Here is a 17,440-nt window from a genome sequence, read left to right as displayed (position 1 = left end):
AACAGGATGAAGCAAATATTTTTAGTCTGTAGAAGGCTCGAGCTGTCTCACTAAAGCTACGCTACACTTGCAGGACCGTGAAAGTTGATTACATGACCAAATACAGTGTCAGAGAAATAATGCATTTTAGCATTGTGTTTTCAAAGCAGTTGAGAACATCAGTTTTATCTTATATGTTACACTATTACCAATAGACAAAAAAAAAAAAAGACAACCGCCCTTTCCCTTTAATTGGGAGTCTTAGTTATATATTAAGACAAAACTTTAAATTCATTTTTAGGCACTGGATAATTTATGCCTACATATATATCTATATTCTTAATGCTGCATAATAACTTCCTTTTATTCAATTAAGCACCCCAGAAAGAGCCGCCCATCCCCAAGTCAGCCCCAAACAGACATTCTTAATAGTAACACAGAAACCAGCCATGTAAGGGCAGCAATCACATATAATTATATGTACTATATGTATGTAGATATATACACATACACACACACACACACACACACACACACACACACACACACACACACACACAAATATTGCTCTATCCCCCCCCCCATACAGACAAAGCAGATGTTGTCTAACCTCCATAAGGTCTATATTCGAAATATAAGCTAGTCAGATGAACTGTGAACCACATTAAGTGTAAATCACTGCAGTTAGCCTATTAGCTTTAAAACTATATATATCCTTACTGATAAGGGCCTTGAGACTACATCACATCTAACAGCTAAATATGTTTCATGCACCTACTGGTTATCTCACTCTGCAGCCTGAAAAGAATGGCAACATTCAGCATGGGGATGGAGAAGGCCAAAGTCCTGATAGTCCAAAATGGATGCCAGAGGGTCTGTCAAGATCAATTTAATATTTGCTAATAATAGGTCAACATCACATTTGGGTGGGGTGGGGTGGGGTGAGTTCATTCCCTGGTGTAAAGTTCTGACCTTGAAACATGTCTCTGATAACCTAACCTTACTTTTGCTCACCTGACAGGCATCAGTTCACTCCAGTGAATGTGTGGGGTAGCACTTAGATCCATGTTCATGCTTATAACAGTGGATTCTGAGGAGGTACCTCTTTAGTTGACTCACTGCTCATTGACAAAAAAGTATCAGAACAATGTCCTCTTTTTGAATAAAACCAGACACAGAAAAGATTGGTGGACATCACCGACTTGTCAGATTTAGAAAAGGAGTTGGGCCTGCTCCAGACATTAGACTCAAGGTCCATTACATGCCATCTTTCATTTTCTTTAACAGGTGTTCCTCAAACGAGCCTTCAGACCAATAAGTGCACAATGCACATAAACATACACAGACAGCATGGGTGACTAGAGACTCTAAGAAAAGTATTGTGGTAGGGAGAAAGATATTTTTTTCTACCTATAGTGTAAATGTGTGTGTTTCTAGCTATAGTGTAAGTCTGTGTGTGTGTGTGTGTGTGTGTGTGTGTGTGTGTGTGCGTGTGTGCGTGTGTGTGCGCACACGCGAGTGTGTGAGTGCGAGAGAGTGTGTGTGTGTGTGTGTGTGTGTGTATATGTGTGTGCGTGTGCACGCACGAGCGTGTGTGTGTGCCCGTGTGTGTGTGTGTGCACACGTGTGTGTATGTGCGAGAGAGTGCGTGTGTGTGTGTGTGTAATCTAATTAGGTGACTGCTCCTTTAATTTTGTGTATAATCTAATTAGGTAACTGATCCTTTAGTTTACCTGACAGCAGTATTGTACAATAACCGAGTGAAAGTTTAGGTGACTGCATATTTATGCAGCTGTTGGGATGTCACCCCAACTGTGGACACATTGCAATACGGCAAAGGAAGAAAGGGTGAGCTGAATTATACAGATGGAAAGGGAAAGTAATTTGCAGCTTTTTGTGATTACTGTTGCTTAGTGGTGTAAAAGTTGTGTGTTTTTTTTATTTATTTATTTTAGGTAAATGAATGATGGTTGCAGTCATTAAATTTATTTATTTATTTTATTTTATATTTGTTAACCGGGAAATTCCGACTGGACCAGGTCCATTTTCAGCGGAGGCCTGGGGAGAAAAGCTCCAACATCAAGTTATACAAATACAGTACATCCAGCATAATACACAAAACAGGTTACATCATGTATGCTGACAGATATATTACTTTGACATTCTATCATCTTCAGGAAATGCAGCAATATTGGTCTACTTATCCTAATAAGTGTTTTATTAATATAAGAGCAATATTTAAAATCTGTGTATGATTTTTGGTGTTATTTTGGGATTATATGTTTGCTTTGTTCCTGAATTTTTGACCTAAGAGGTTAGAAATTTTGCCAGCAATGCATGAAGTAAATTGTGATAATTTAACAGGCAGGAAAGTGTCTGAGATTGAGGTATAATATAGAATGTGAACATGCCCTTTCGCCATTTTTGTGCAATTTCTAAGTCTGTGTATACAAACTTGTTGGGGTATGGGAGTGCAGGAAGGCCTGTCCCCCTGAAAAAAAGCATTGAGATTTGTTTTTTTTACGAATTGTTATATGTCTGGATAGGTTAGGCAACTATTTGTGTTTTCATGTTAAATGTTAGCATTCTAACATAAAATCCATAACATAAGGAAATGTGTAGTCACGTGTTTTTCATTCCGTTGACAGCTATTCATTGTTTTGTTTGCTTTTCATAATATAATCATATTTATTTATCTATATTTAATACATATATACACAAACGCTTATAAACATATATATTCATTTTTTAGAGAGTTATTCCTGCACAAAAAGCATAATCATCATTACGCAAGCAGTAAATAATTCATGCAAAGCTCACTGCACAGTGGGAAACAGAGTTCATCTCAAGAGTACCAATCTATTTTTTTTTTTATTTTTAAATAAAACTTGACTTGGATTGAGAATGTGTCATATTATTCCTTTTATCATGCAGGCTAAGGACTCATAGTTAAGATGTCCAGCAGCCAAAACAAGTTCATATGCCTTCAGCTGATAAGGAAATGGAGCATGTGATCTCCCAGATAGTCCCAACTACTCTCAATTACTTAAAAGACACTCTGACAAAAGCTTAATTATTTGACATTTCAGTCAACAGGGCTAGACAAACCTGAGTCTGTGTTCCATGAACTCCACTTTCATAATAATGCAACTCTAAGCAACTTTCTTATGTACTTACTGTTCAAATATATTTAAAAATGCGCGTAAGAAGGCCTTATCTGGATATCATAAATATCAATAAAATATGAAACCATCTTATTAGGATTAAATTAGAATTCAATTACCTCCTACCCTAAAGAACTAACAAATATGCTGGTAAGAATATAAGCAGAAAATGTGGCTATTAAGGTTCTGCAAATATTTCAGCACTGATTCTTATATGTTATGCCAAACTAAGTCTACTGGGAGGTGATAGCTAGGATAATAAACAGTGAAGAGAAACTGGTTAGCCCAGGCTGTCCATCTTTCACATGCAGAAAGGGCAACTGCTAGGATGTGGGACAAATGGCCTTTCTGAGGTAAAAAAGCATTTGTAGGGTCTTTTGGTCAACCAGTGAAGGAAAGACCCTGAGAGTAATGCAGGCAGCAGGGTGATGTTAAGGTTAGAAACTAGAAGAATGTTCAACTTAGAAAAGTGTAGACTCCCCACTGGAATAATAAAGATGAAATAGGCTCTTACTGATCAAAACTGGCAACCTAAAACTCAGTCAAATGAGCAGAAATATCACTCTAATATAACCAATAGATGTCACCAACAATGTGGTTAAGCCTGATGGCAGCAAAGATAGGGGCTGTAAGAGCTCTCAGGAAGAGTCAGTGGGTGATACTGTGACCTAAAACAGCTACGTGGCAGACAGACACAGAAGTAATAAACTTACAAAGGAGCAATTAATGCATAAATAAAAAAGTGTGTGCTAGATGATTTTTCAGCATCTAATACCCTGTCACCTATTTCATATACAGACCAAACAGAGCAGTGACTTTACCTGACAACATCCATTGATCCGGCTCCACATTTGAAGAAATCTGTTGAATCCTCAATGGAAGACACATTGCTAAGGATTCCCTTCCAGACAGCCTAGAGAAGAAAGAAAAAAAAAATGCTGAAAAATCATATTCTATAAAACTGAAGCTTTTTAACTCTTTTGCAGTAACACCCTATAACAAAATAATGTGCTCTCATGTGCCGTTTTAATGTCTATATCTTGTGAGTGTTCAAAAACACAACATTCAAGTCTTCTGCCAGACACTGCCATCTTTTCGTGTATCAGGGACATACCACGACTTAAATCTGAACAATTATTTCCCACGCAATTTAAGTCTCCAACTTGTCAGAAATTAAATTTTCTTAACAGAAGCCCAAGCTGTACAGTATGGCATTTGATAACTTAAGTAAAATATGTTACAAGGTAAGAACAAGAATGGAATACAAAATGTACAAATGTGCTGTTTGAAATGGACAGACATTGCACTGCATTACTATCAGTACTTTGTGTCTTGGGGAACGGAGAGGAGCACACGTCTAGATGAATATAAAGGTTATTCACGCACTAGTGTGAAAAGTGAAATTCAAGAAACACAACTGTGAAGTTCTTTTTGTCTTTTTAAAAATCTGTTTATAATATATAAAACTAGATGAACACTTATGAAACCAGATGGACTAAAGCAGAGTCTGACTTTTTGTCCAAAAGAGAAGTAGAACACAACAGTGTATATAACTTCTTCTCAAATAAGGCTAATCTCAATCTTAGTATACCCCAGGGATCCATATTAGGACCCATACTATTCTCTGTCTATTTATGACAGAAAGAAATTAAGAAATGCCATGCTGGTCCACTAACAGAAAACACAAAGATACTGGAACATTGATGTAATGCAGTACCTTTTATTGGTTCAACATAGGTTTTGCAATTATCTGAGCTTTTGGGATAACATGAGCCCATCCTCCTGATAAATGGCTTGTGCTAGCCCAAAAGCTTAAGTAGTTGTATAACCTGCAATGGGCAAATAACAAGTATTATGTGTTTCTCCTCCAGTATCTTTATTTTTTCTAGCAATGAATTATATTTATTTATTTATTTTATGTTTTGCATCTGTTAACCAAGATAGTCCAATTGGGCATGAGGTCAATACATTTTCACTGGAGGCCTAGGGAGAAAAGCTCCACATAATACAATATTGCAATAAAAAAAGCTCAAGTACATACAGGGCAACAGAGAAAAAAAACGTAAACATAGCAACTGTCTAGCATTAGGCAAAAACAAAATAGCACAAACATTAGAATTGATTAGCATCAGACCAAAACAAAACAGCAAGTAATACAAATTAAGACATAAAAGGAAAAATAATGTGTTTGTTTCACTTAAGTGGACAACAGTATTAATAGTAGAGTACATAATGTTACATTCAGGAGGATTTTTTAAATACCTGACCATTAGTGGAAACTATTACACTACAAAGGGAAGGGATATTGTATGTCTGGGTAATATAGACTATGGAGGAAAATATTTACAATATTTACATATTGTTGACTTAGCAACTACTATGATATAAATTTAGGAGTCATTCAAAGTAGACATTAATCTGAGTTTATGTGTTCTTAAAGAAGGTGGCTTTTTACTATACAAGAATTAGGTTGGGGAACAGACAAATTAAAAATAGGTCTAGAGTTTTTAGTTTTATGATTGGTAATAGAAGAGTATACATTTAACAGAAGAGGAGAAAGAAAAAGTAGGACTTTATGTAGAAGCAGTATGACTACGTAACAGTTGGCATTTGGACTATTTATTCATGAGATATTTTATCCAGGAGATGTACGTGAGTATTGGCAAGATTCTATTTGATAGTGTTTACAGTTTAACTTAAAAGTGTGAAAACTGACAAGTTGTCACAGAGGAAAAGGGGAAATATTCCAGATTTTGGACACATAGTTACCTTATAGGGTGTCTCCTGTTGCATTCTGAGATTTATTTATGGTGAGTAGCAATTTGTCTCTGGAGTGTAAAGCTTTGCTTAGTTGGTAGTGGAGAAGTATATATTTCAGAAATGAGCATTTCTGTGGGTTATGAATTATGTTAAGCACAACTATGAGTGGAAAGTAGTTGAGAATGTGGGGAAGTTCTGTCCAGTTTAGGTGCCTGCGGGCCAAGCAGTGGTGGGAGCTATAAAAGGATTTGGTAGCAACTTTTGCTATTTTATTGTTACTTAAGTTTTTTTTTTTTTTTTTGGTTTGCAAGTTTGTGAAAATTTGAGAGGCACATAGTAGTGTTGGAAGTGGATATGTCTTTGCTATTGTTTCTTTAGCTCTATTTTTGAGATTTCTTAGATCTATACAGCAAGCCAAGTTTTTTTGTTTATTTATATGATTGCTGCACAAATGCAATGATCAGATTTAAAGCTGTTAATTATGACATTTAAAAAATTAGTGTATGGTACTAGGTCATCTTTGTATTATTTAGTGATATAATATTGAAGAGGTCTTTGCTTTGTGTCATTTGGGGGTGAAAAGGAGAGGTTTTGTTTTTGTTGGGGTTTAGTAGGAGCTACACATTGTCTAACCAAGAATCAATAGAAGTAAAGGATTCTTGGGTCAATTCTTGTAATGTAAGTAGGATTAGTCCACAGCAGATAAGAGGATCATTTATGAATATATTGATTGCTAGCAGGCCAAGTACGGACTGCTGTCGTATTCCTATAGGAACAGGTAGAAGAGCCAATAATTAATTCTGCCATTTAACTGCCTGATATCTATTTGATATCTATCTATTAGGTAGATGTGAATCCAGGAGAGGGAAGTTAAGAAGAAATCAAAATAGGAGAGCTTTTATAACAGTTTGAGTGGAAGACTGTGTCAAATGCGTTTGACAAGTCAAGAAGTGGGGAGGAGACCATATTCCTGCATTTCTGTTTTTGGTGATGGAATCTGTGATCTGTAGATGAGCAAAAGTGTCACTGTGATGTTGAAGGAAACCGTGTTGAGTTGGAGAGAGGGTATTATTAATAAGTAAATACTGGGTATGTATATATTTTCTAGGATTTTGGAAATGGGTGGGAATATAACAGTTGATCTGTAACTACAGTATGTATTGGATGGTCCTTCTTTTTGTAATGGTACTATATAGACATTTTTTCCAAATAACAGGGGCATGACATTCTTTGATAGACTGATTTATTTGTTTAGAGATTGGATAGGCAATTGTATCAGCAGCTATTTTCAGATATTCAGGTGGGATGTCATTAGTGGCTAGGCTAGTGCTTTTTTTTAGCTCCAGATTTTTTAAACAACTGAAACAGAGAATGATTTCAGGGAGAAGTGATCTGTGTGGCAGTTGGATTGGTGGAGGGCTAGGAGGCTGATGCTGGTGTTATCCTTATATAATGAGGACGTGTCATGTATGAAGTATGTATTGAATTCATTAGTGATATTTGCTGGAGAATTTTTTAGTGATGGATTTGGTTGCAAGTTGTGGCCTGGGGTTTAATAGGTTTCTTATGGATGCCCCAAATAATTTAGGATAGTTCTGATGTGTATCCTGTAGGTCACATTAGTGATTTCTTTTGCTACTTTTATGCATGTTGGGAATGTTTCTGAGGTTTCTAAAGTGTTGAATTTTTTCCAAAGCTTTTTTGGTATGTCATGCTTTCCATACCTTGCCACTTAGTCTCTTGAGTTGTTTGGCTTTGTAGGAAAGACAAGCAGCTGGGGTAGGTTTTATTCTTTTCTTTCTAAGGGGGTGGTGGGCATGACTATTTAATATAATGGTGAATTCTAGAGTGACCTCATGTAATGGAAGTATTTTAGCACGGTCCAGTTATATAGTTTGATTGTGGAGATGAACGGCTTTATGTTATAGTTGATTAGATTGTGAACTAACTTGCACTGGTATTGTTTAGCAGGATAAATGGATAGTCTGTTTACAAAGCTGAACAGATGGTGAGTAAGGGTTTTGGGTAGGGTAACAGTGGAGGAAATATTATTAGGGTGTGAGGTAAGTATCTAATCTAGAACTGATGCTTTGCAGAGGATATATTGTATCTTGTTGGGATACTATTAAGCTGTTTAAAAACAGAGAGATTAATATTAGTACTGGGTGTGTTGGATGTAACTTGGGAGCAGAAGTTGTTTAACATCTTCAGGAATTGGGTTTTGTAAGATATGCTAGAGGAGGCCCAGGATAGTACTTCTTCAACAGTAGAGACACTATTACTAGGGAGAACATACAGAAATGATTCACAATTTTTTGTACGAGTTTAATTTTTTTTGAAAGGAAATAAGATGCTTTGCATTGTTAAACTGGGGTGTATTATCTTAATAGAGGGACAGATATCACATTTATTGGGAAGTATATTAATAACAATTCCAGCTCTTTTTTGGGTTTCCTGTCACCTCTAAGAGTACTGTACCCTGGTGGACAAATTTCATTGTCTTTGATATCAGTTTTTAGACGGATTTCAGTGACTACCAGGAAATCAAGGATGTGATGAGCTATAAATGTGTGTAGGTTAATTACTTTATAAGAGATAATCCTCAGGTTAACATCAATGTGTTTAACCCATGTTTGAAATGTGGCTTAACAATAGTGAGGTAGTTGAGTTTGTCAGAGTAATATCTGAACTAGTTACATGTGCAGGGTCAGGATTTGGGTGAATGTCAATCTATATGAAGAAGATGGAGTGAAAGACTGTGAGATATCGTGCTAGGTGAGCATGTAATATTACTAGTAGGGTTACAAAGGCAAAGTTGTTGATGGAGACAGAGTACAAATGTCTATGGTTAGCTGTTAGCTGAGAAAGGATAAGGCGATAAATGAGATGGAGTAAATGGATTGACATTGTATAACAGGACGTGGGTGATAATTGCTAAGTAATGATGAATTGATTGCATGTGTTATGTTAGGGTTGTGAAGAATGGGAAGTTATGTTCTGTTTTACCTAGAAGGGGTAAACCTTAGTGGAAGGGTAACGATGGGTGATGAATATGAGTGGGTAGGTAGAATTTCCTGAGGGAACGAGGTGGTGAGATGCAATGTAAACGAGTGTCAGAAAGTAGTGTGGTAGAACAGGGTGAAAGAGGAATTAGGTGGAATGTGATGAATGACTAGATACAATATGGGGTGGAGCTACAGAAGTATAAATGTACTGTAGGAAGGGCGGGTGGGAACTGGAGGTACGGTGGAGGGGTGAAGTGAATCCAAATGTGGTGAGGGTGAATTGAACTGGGTCAAGTGCCCTAGATCTGTGTGTGTGTGTGTGTGTGTGTGTGTGTGTGTGTGTGTGTGTGTGTGTGTGTGTGTGTGTGTGTGTGTGTGTAAAAATGAAGAAAAGAAAACAATCTACAAACCTGGTTGCAGCAGAACAAGACTAAGTAAGGTAGATTAACTTCGTATGTGAAGTGTTTAAAATCAGTACGGTGTCTTATAATGGCTCATTTCATAAAATTACTTTTGTGAGGCAAAACAAAAATGTTGTTAAGAGGAGAACAGAATGTTAGAACAGAGAAGACTATGCCACACTCTGAGTATCACATTTAAGAAATCAGAGGAAAATAAGCACAGGACTAGATCTGAGAAACGTTTTCCTGCACTGCTGAACATAAAAATGGAAAATATAGGCGTACAAGGGCCATATTACACAAACATACATTATTCCAGTCAAGCCTATGTTTTAAACTTGGTATACAGTTAGTAAAAGCCATTACTCCTTTCTTTAAATGAGAAAAACGGTTTACAACACATTAACTGTCAGGTCAAGAGGAGCTACCCTTACATTTAATTCTATTTTAGGTGCACTCTCAGCAGAAGGTGGCAGACAGTGGTGTCAACTAAGCAATTTTCAGTTCTATTACCCGGTAAGATTTAACTCACAATCTCGCATTTCTCAATCTAGTAATGTATGCTGATGATCTGCTCTTTCTAACTTCCAAGAAAAGAAAACTATTCCAAAATTACAGCAAGCATCACAGTCAGACTTTCAGTTCTGCTCAGTTGGACATTAAACAGTAGATTACCTATTAACTTCCTCCACCCAAAAGTTGAGCATACGCTTTTCACCACTACCCATAAGCTAACAAATCTCCAGCTATTATAGTAAAAAATAACTTCAGTATTCTAATTCCTTCTGCAACACAACAAAAATATCAAAGCATTATAACGGACCATTCACTAGTTTTACAATACATAGACAATATTGTGATTAAATCACTCTCCCACCTGACACTGTTACAAAATATCCTGAAATGCACAATGCTCTTTTACTAGAAATGCTTTGATTCCAAAGTTGCTCTCTCTCTCTCTCTCTCTCTCTACTCACCCTTTATTCAAGCAAAGATATACAGAAGCTATAGGTTTTACAGAACCAAATATATTAATTTGAATTGCTTGCTGATATTGTCACCCACCACTGCAAGCTACTAAAATGCTTTCAGTTGTTACTGGTTACCTATACATAGCAATCTCACAATGCTGCTTAGTAAGTTCATATTTAACAATTTAATACTTGGTTTTAATACTTGATCTACACCCCTTAAGGTCCTTACTATCCATGAGAGATTCCTCATATGCTCTGAGAGGTAACCAGCAAGATTACATTCCTCTAGTTAGACCATTCATCAGCACAGCCATAGGGGAGTGGGCATTTACCAAACTTGTCCAAGTGACCTGGAATCATCTCCTTGTTGAAATTAGAGCAGCAAACACTCTCAGAGGCTTCACTCCTCAACTTAAAGCACATCTAGAGGAAGTTAGCTACTCATGCTTTCAAGATGATGGCTAAATGTCAACTTATCAACATAAATGAGTATTCATCTATACTACCAAAAAACAGTCTCTTGTTGGATACTTAAAGTACTCTGTAAATATTGTAAATATTGCTAATACTGTACATCTTTTGCAATTTTAAATGTTTTCCATATTTTCTAAGATGGCTTTGCTAATATCAACTTATGCAAAATACTTCCTTTCTATACTATTTCACTATTGTTCATCTGGAGCCCAGATTGTGACTGAAAAGGGTCAGATGACCATTACTCCTACCCAGCTACCAAAACTACAATAAGTAAATATTTTAACATTTTGTAAAAAAGAGGGTGAACACATCTGCTCTTGCAGATGCCATTTTGCTGTCTGGTTATTATACCTTTGATTATTTCTGTCACTTGAAAATATCAGACCTCCAATACTTGATTAATGCATCTGTTCCATCTTGGATGACAGTCATTCATAGAAGTCCATCATCCAAGCACCCTTCAAGGGTTTTATATACCCACCCTTCCCAATCTCCACTGCAGCTATGATGTGCTGGTGCTCCACAACACTAGCCTCTGCACAAATGACTTCTGTGCATGCATTGAAACCCAGTTACAGTGATGACAAACTGCTTTGTGGGCAAGTGGTCAGCTCTTGTCCAGTGGATTGACCTTCCTCCCTTCCTCAGGATTAGTAAAAATGGTGGTGGATGTTCATTCCTACCCTCACCAGCTGGCTTGTCTAGCACCCAGATCAACAGTCAAGACTAGAGCCTTTGCACACAGCGTAGGCTTTAGCTGTTTGTACAACAAAGCTGATGCACAATCCAGCTATTTAGAAAACAATATTTTCCTACAAGAAAAAGGCAGAGTAGTACATATGACAGTGCAGCCAATAAAATGGGCATAGGAGTTCAAGTGAACACCCATAAGCAAGAAACTCTGGTTATCTCATTTCCTTTGATAACCATGTTGCCAAAGTGGTTAAAAAAATCCTTCTATGTGACCCACCTGATCACGAAAGGGTTTGCATCAAGATCTAAGGATGTAATGGTGCCCCCTCTACTCTTCCCTCATCAGACCCATTATTGAGTACAATGCACCAATTGGAATGTACCTGGCTAGACATCTCCAGCAGCTGGAGAGACCACAGAGGTACTTAACCAAGAGGATTACTGGCCTCAAACAGTTGCCCTATGCAGCACGATTGAGAAAGTTAAGACTGTTCTCTGTTGCATACCGCTTTCTCAGAGGCGATCTCTGTCTAACGTACAGAGCCATGTCCAACCCAGAATTGTTGAACATGCTCCAGCTTAGCAAAACCAAATCTACACGAGCTACACGCTCTAGGGATATAAACCTCAACACAACAATGAATAGAACATGCTGGAGGGATAGATTCCCTTCGCAGAGACTTCCCTTACTATGGAACAGGGTCCCGATCTATATAACACAGAGCCCCTCACTATCACTCTTCAAGAGGAACCCTGATGAGTGGATGGGTAACAGAAAGTTCACACCGGGGATCACACCAACAGCACTACTAGATAGGGGCCAAGGGTACTAGCTGCTAGTACAAGGGTCTAGGGAACTACTAAAGGGGCGGTGAATACCGCACAACGTGGCTGGGCTAATATATGCCTTCCGGCAGATAGTCCAGTACCAACCTATGAATCTATATAATTATTTTAGTCAAACTTTGATACACTGTTTATTGAATGTACTGCTTCCAATACCCAGTTATCTCTTTACCATTACCATAGGCCACCATTCAATTATCGATATTATGTACTAAAAGTATTTTAGACCTTCTTATAATATTTGTTATAGAACTTAGTAATTGTGCAGTGATTTCAAACCTCTGTGATAATATGAACTAATCTAAATATCTGAATATAAAGAATTGCAGCTTGATATACAAAATTGTGTAAAGATAACTAATTATTACATCATATGAACTTATCTGAATGGACTGTTTCTCACTCTGTAACCTCCCGGCAGTGGATAAAACTGGTCTAACTGGATTAGTCCACTAACTTGGTCAACAAAATAAACAAAGATAAAACAAGCAAGCAGTCAAATAAGCAGATAAAACATTCAACAACTAGCTACATAATTACATGCAGCATTTGGACATAGAATGAAAAAATGCCCCGTTTTACAACTCTCCTTTAATTTTATCTCTATAAAATATTGACCTATCGCTCAGGAAAAGTATGCACCGCAGTCAGATAAACCAAAACTCCTCTGACTACCCAGTCATTCAAATGGTGAAAATAAAGCCTTTGCCCATTTACATTTCCTTAACTTTTATTCCTGCCTTATCCCTGTCTGTCTTCCCATAAACTTTTCTACCTGTTATGCCCTTATCCCATCCTATTCCCACATTAATTTCAAAGCTTAACACAAATGATTCCGAAGTACTTACTTTTCCTTTGTCCTCCAAGATCTCTCTCTCTCTATCTCACATCTTCTTCTCACAAAACCAATTGCTGTTAGGCTGTAAGTACTGGCTACTCCCCTTTACTATTCTCTCCTCCTCGCCTCATTTGCTTGCATCTGCACACTATCCAGTCCAGCACTCATCGCTCTTCCTCCTTCTTTCTTTCCACCCTTGTCTCTTCTTCCTCTTTGTCCTTGTATCTGACTATCCCAAGAGGCCTTTCATTTGTCAGCCATATCCCTGTCCCATTTCCTCTCCTTGCCCCTCACTTCCCCAAAATAATACAGAGATATCAGCCCTCCCTAAACAAACACCCCCTTTTTCTGATTCCACACTATTTCTCTCTTTAGGATCTGCAATCATTACCTCTACTCTTGCCTAATTGTTTATAGGTTCATAGGTTAGTACTAGGCTACCTGCCTTTTCAGGCCATGTTAAGCCTAGCCAGTTACCCCATGTGAGAATCAAACCCTGCACCTTGTGTCTGTAAGGTAAGCACCTTAACCGTTAGGCCAACCTTCGTATCACTCTACCTCAAACACACAGAACCATCATTCTCATTCTTCTTTCCCTTGATGCCCCATTTTCCCACACATCTATCATCTGTTACATCTTCTGTATTTATAGGCATGCCCACCACATTTCTAGATTATCTGCGTCTTCCTCCCTTTGTCTCTAAAATGCTTTTTAATCTCAACTCACCTCCCTCTTCAAACATACTAGGGTTTATCATTTATGGAGTAACTATTTATAAAGATCTCCCTTAACAGCCAACTTTCCTCAAGCTCCTACATAGTTTTCACACCTCATTTAATATTTTGACCTCCTTCCATGCCTCATTTTCCCTAGGCTGAAACCACTTCATCCCTTCCTAGCAGTTCCTCATTCATACAGACCCTAAACTGCTCTGATTTTCCCTTTCTTTTTTATGCAACCATACAGCCTTCTTAAGTCAGTGACAGCCATTATCTAACTCTGCTCCTATCACGCCTGACCAGATCTGATAACTTAACCTGCAGCACCACTCCCACCGGGCAGTCTCACATTCTGCACCACTCCCACCTGACAGCCTCACATGCCACACCACTCCCACCTGACAGCCTCACATGCTGCAGCACTCCTACCTGACAGTCTCACATGCTGCACCACTCCACCTTTGACAGTTCTGCATCTGAACCACTCTCCTTTCCTCAAACCAAACTATGCTCTCACTTCAACAAAACTCTTAAAATTTCTTTCTTTACCTATCACATGAATATTCTTAACTTCAACTAATCATTTTGCCCTTCACCTTTACATCTGATTATCAATCCATCCCATTATCCACTCTTCCAATAATGGATAAACTGCATGCTTGTTGCTCAATATTGCACCTGCTTGAATGTGAATGCATCTTCAACCATTTGTTTTCTCATTGCCTGATGAAAAGTAGACTTGTTTTTTTTTTTGTAATAGAAGACTGAGAGATTTAGTATTACCTTGTAAGGCAGATAGTGATACGTTTCTGTGACTGTTTCAGGTAATGTTCAGTTTATTCTCTACATTTAGGAGGGATAAGTTAACTGCATCAAAGATGGAAGAATTAGAGACTTCTACAAGTGTGCATGGGGTGAGAGTGAACATTTAGGGGGGGTTTGTAAGATGTAATACATTTTATGTTTTGTCTCTTTTGCTTTTTTGCTTCTCTTTCCCTTGATAATGTAATTTTAATGTTCAGTTAAGTGTTAAGTTTTCCTTAGAGAGCAGTGTCGTTTGTCTATTTTCATAACACATGCCAGACACAGATCTGTCTCATTTAGAGAATGCAATGCTCGACTAATCTATGCAACTATGCCATATATTTCAAAACTGTTTGCGCCTCATTTGAATTTACATAGGGAAATATAACTCAGTATAAAATCTATATGATTTTAAGTACAAACAATGTTTGTTCTCACAGAGGGGTTCCCAGTGGGAGCGGGTGTGCCCTAGGGTTCAGCTCCAAGCTCGCTGCTGTTCATACTGGTGATGGACTACATTAGCAAACAGGTCAGAGAGGACAGATCAGCAAAGTTGCTGTATGCACACAATGTGGCATCATTACATGCAGACTCTCAGCACAAACCTCAGCAAAGGATACTAGAATGGAATGCAAAACTGAAGGCACATGTGATGAAACTGAGTACAGATATGACAGCTGTAATGGCAGCAAATGAGTGGAAATCAGAAGAAGCTGAGAAATAAGATAGAAGGGAAAAATAGTAAAATAGGTTAACAGCTTTAAGTATCTGAGAGGGGTGGTTGAGGAGAAGGAAGTCTGAATGAGGAGGTCAAAGCTAGAATCAGAGGGGCTGCAGACTACTGGCACAGAGTGTCAGGTATAGTATATGACAGAAGAATGCCAAAGAAGCTGATAAGTAAGGTGTACAAAACCTGGTGCGACCAGTACTACCGTATAGTACAGAAACCTGGGCAGTAAAGGCAGAGCAGTTCAGGAAGCCTGAGATGATTTAGATGAAATGCATGAGATGGTGGTAGGATGAACACTTTGGGACAGATGAAGAAATGAGGACGTAAGAGCAGAAGCCAAAATAGCTCCAATTGCAGAAATGGCCAAACAGAACAGATTACAGTAATTTGGACACGTTCAGAAAAGCAGAAGACAATCTGGTAAAAATTATTTGGGGCAGACAGGAAGAAGGGAAGAGAAAACAAAAGCATCCAGTAAAGAGGTGGGTGGACTGTGTGAAAGAAGATCTGTGACAATAAGGCATGAGTGTTGAAGAAGGCAGGACAACATCCTTGAATAGAGAGAGATGGTGGCAGTTGACATTACACCCCAACCCCATATAGAAAATGGGAAAAGGGGAGTTGATGACGACAGTGAAATATAAGACACTTTGTAATTATCAAGGGCTTTGGGTTCAAATGGTCTGTAAAGTTCCTACAATTCTTTAAATGATTCTTCAAATTGTTTCTAAGGTGATATTAAACTGTCCAACACTTTAAGTTTTGGCACAGATTAAGTTCAAAAGCATTGATACATTTCATCGTAAAATTATTCATTACATTAGTTCAATGTAAATTTTCCTGTCTGCCAGCCTGCAGTGGCAAATAGGGATAACACCCAGATTATGTCCCAAGTAACTGAAGTTTAGTTAGCAGCTCAGGTGCCTAAGGGAGTTGGCAGGGAAGGAGTGAAATGCCCATCCTGGTGGGAGGGAGGACAGAAGCCAGCCTTGCACTTATAAAATCCAATCACGCTTATGTGGAAGACACTATGGACCTCCAAGTGGATCACATATCCCCAACCCCCACTTGTAGGCTGAGTTAGGCTATTACAAATGGCTTCATTGATGATTAGGGGAAAGCCTGATGATCAGCAGGCATAACATCAAAAACTACATAGCAAACACAAGCTATCCCATCTCCATTAGTTTTGTAAACAATATGAATATGTCCAAAAGGCAGCTCCCTTTTGTAATTCTGAGAGATGGAAGCGCAAGCCCCAGAATAATGAAAAAAAGTGAAAAATAAAGGATAACAATATGTCAAACTTCACTGCTTTTCTTTAAAGTTATTTTTTGCGAGGGAGCTTGTTCCTATGCAGCCTTCATTGTAAGAAGTAAGCCTATACATATCAAGTCCAAGTTTGCCATACCTCAGACAAAAGGTAATATTCTTGGAAATGGCAACTCAGACTTAGTATATACAAGTCTGTAATTTTCTCGCATTCAGTCTCACTAATCTGTGACTCGCAGTAGCAATTGTCAGATTAGCAAATGGTTAGCCTACAATGTTCAGCCACTTTAACTCATTATGACTGTCAGTAATGATTATATTGTGGTGTTAAACACCCCCCTGTAGCATTAGATGTGTGGGCTACCTTGTCCCATGCAAGCAAGAGGTGACGGAATGGCAGACCACAAAGAGAACTTGTGTCTCATAGTAACTTAATTATGGTGCTGAATATGCAGTATTCAGTGCTGCATTTAATCACATTAAATGTGAAGAAATAAATTCAGCTAAACAAGAAATGCAAAAAGCTGATTTTCTTGTTCAGCTGAAAATATTTTCTCACTTTTAATGTTTCTTCTTACTCACAGCTCAAAGCAATTGAGATTCAGTTTGGCAGCAGTCATGAATATCACAGTTAATTATCTGACTGCTGGTAGGTGATAATGTGTTAAAGCTGTGTCCATTTTCAGATATTTTGCTGTCTTGGGTTTACTGATGCACTCAATTCAATATTCAAGCCGTCATTCTTGCACTGGCAAGAACAGCTTTAGATATGTGATA

The 17,440-nt window shown here is 38.0% G+C and overlaps 1 protein-coding gene across 1 annotated transcript in view; it reads right to left on the bottom strand.

Moving 5' to 3' along the window:
- LOC122807285 (cytosolic 10-formyltetrahydrofolate dehydrogenase) overlaps nucleotides 1-17,440 on the bottom strand; it is a 586,928-nt gene that overhangs the window by 384,313 nt on the left and 185,175 nt on the right. Inside the window, exon 9 of the mRNA XM_044078406.1 lies at nucleotides 3,965-4,056. Coding sequence (XP_043934341.1) covers nucleotides 3,965-4,056 — 92 coding nt within the window. The remainder of the gene's footprint in view (nucleotides 1-3,964; nucleotides 4,057-17,440) is intronic.

The sequence above is a fragment of the Protopterus annectens genome, chromosome 7.part0 (assembly GCF_019279795.1).
Source record: "Protopterus annectens isolate FY-2018-M chromosome 7.part0, PAN1.0, whole genome shotgun sequence".
Lineage (NCBI taxonomy): Eukaryota > Metazoa > Chordata > Ceratodontiformes > Protopteridae > Protopterus > Protopterus annectens.
Note: the sequence above shows the minus strand (reverse complement) of the source record. Positions and strands in the feature narration are given on the sequence as shown.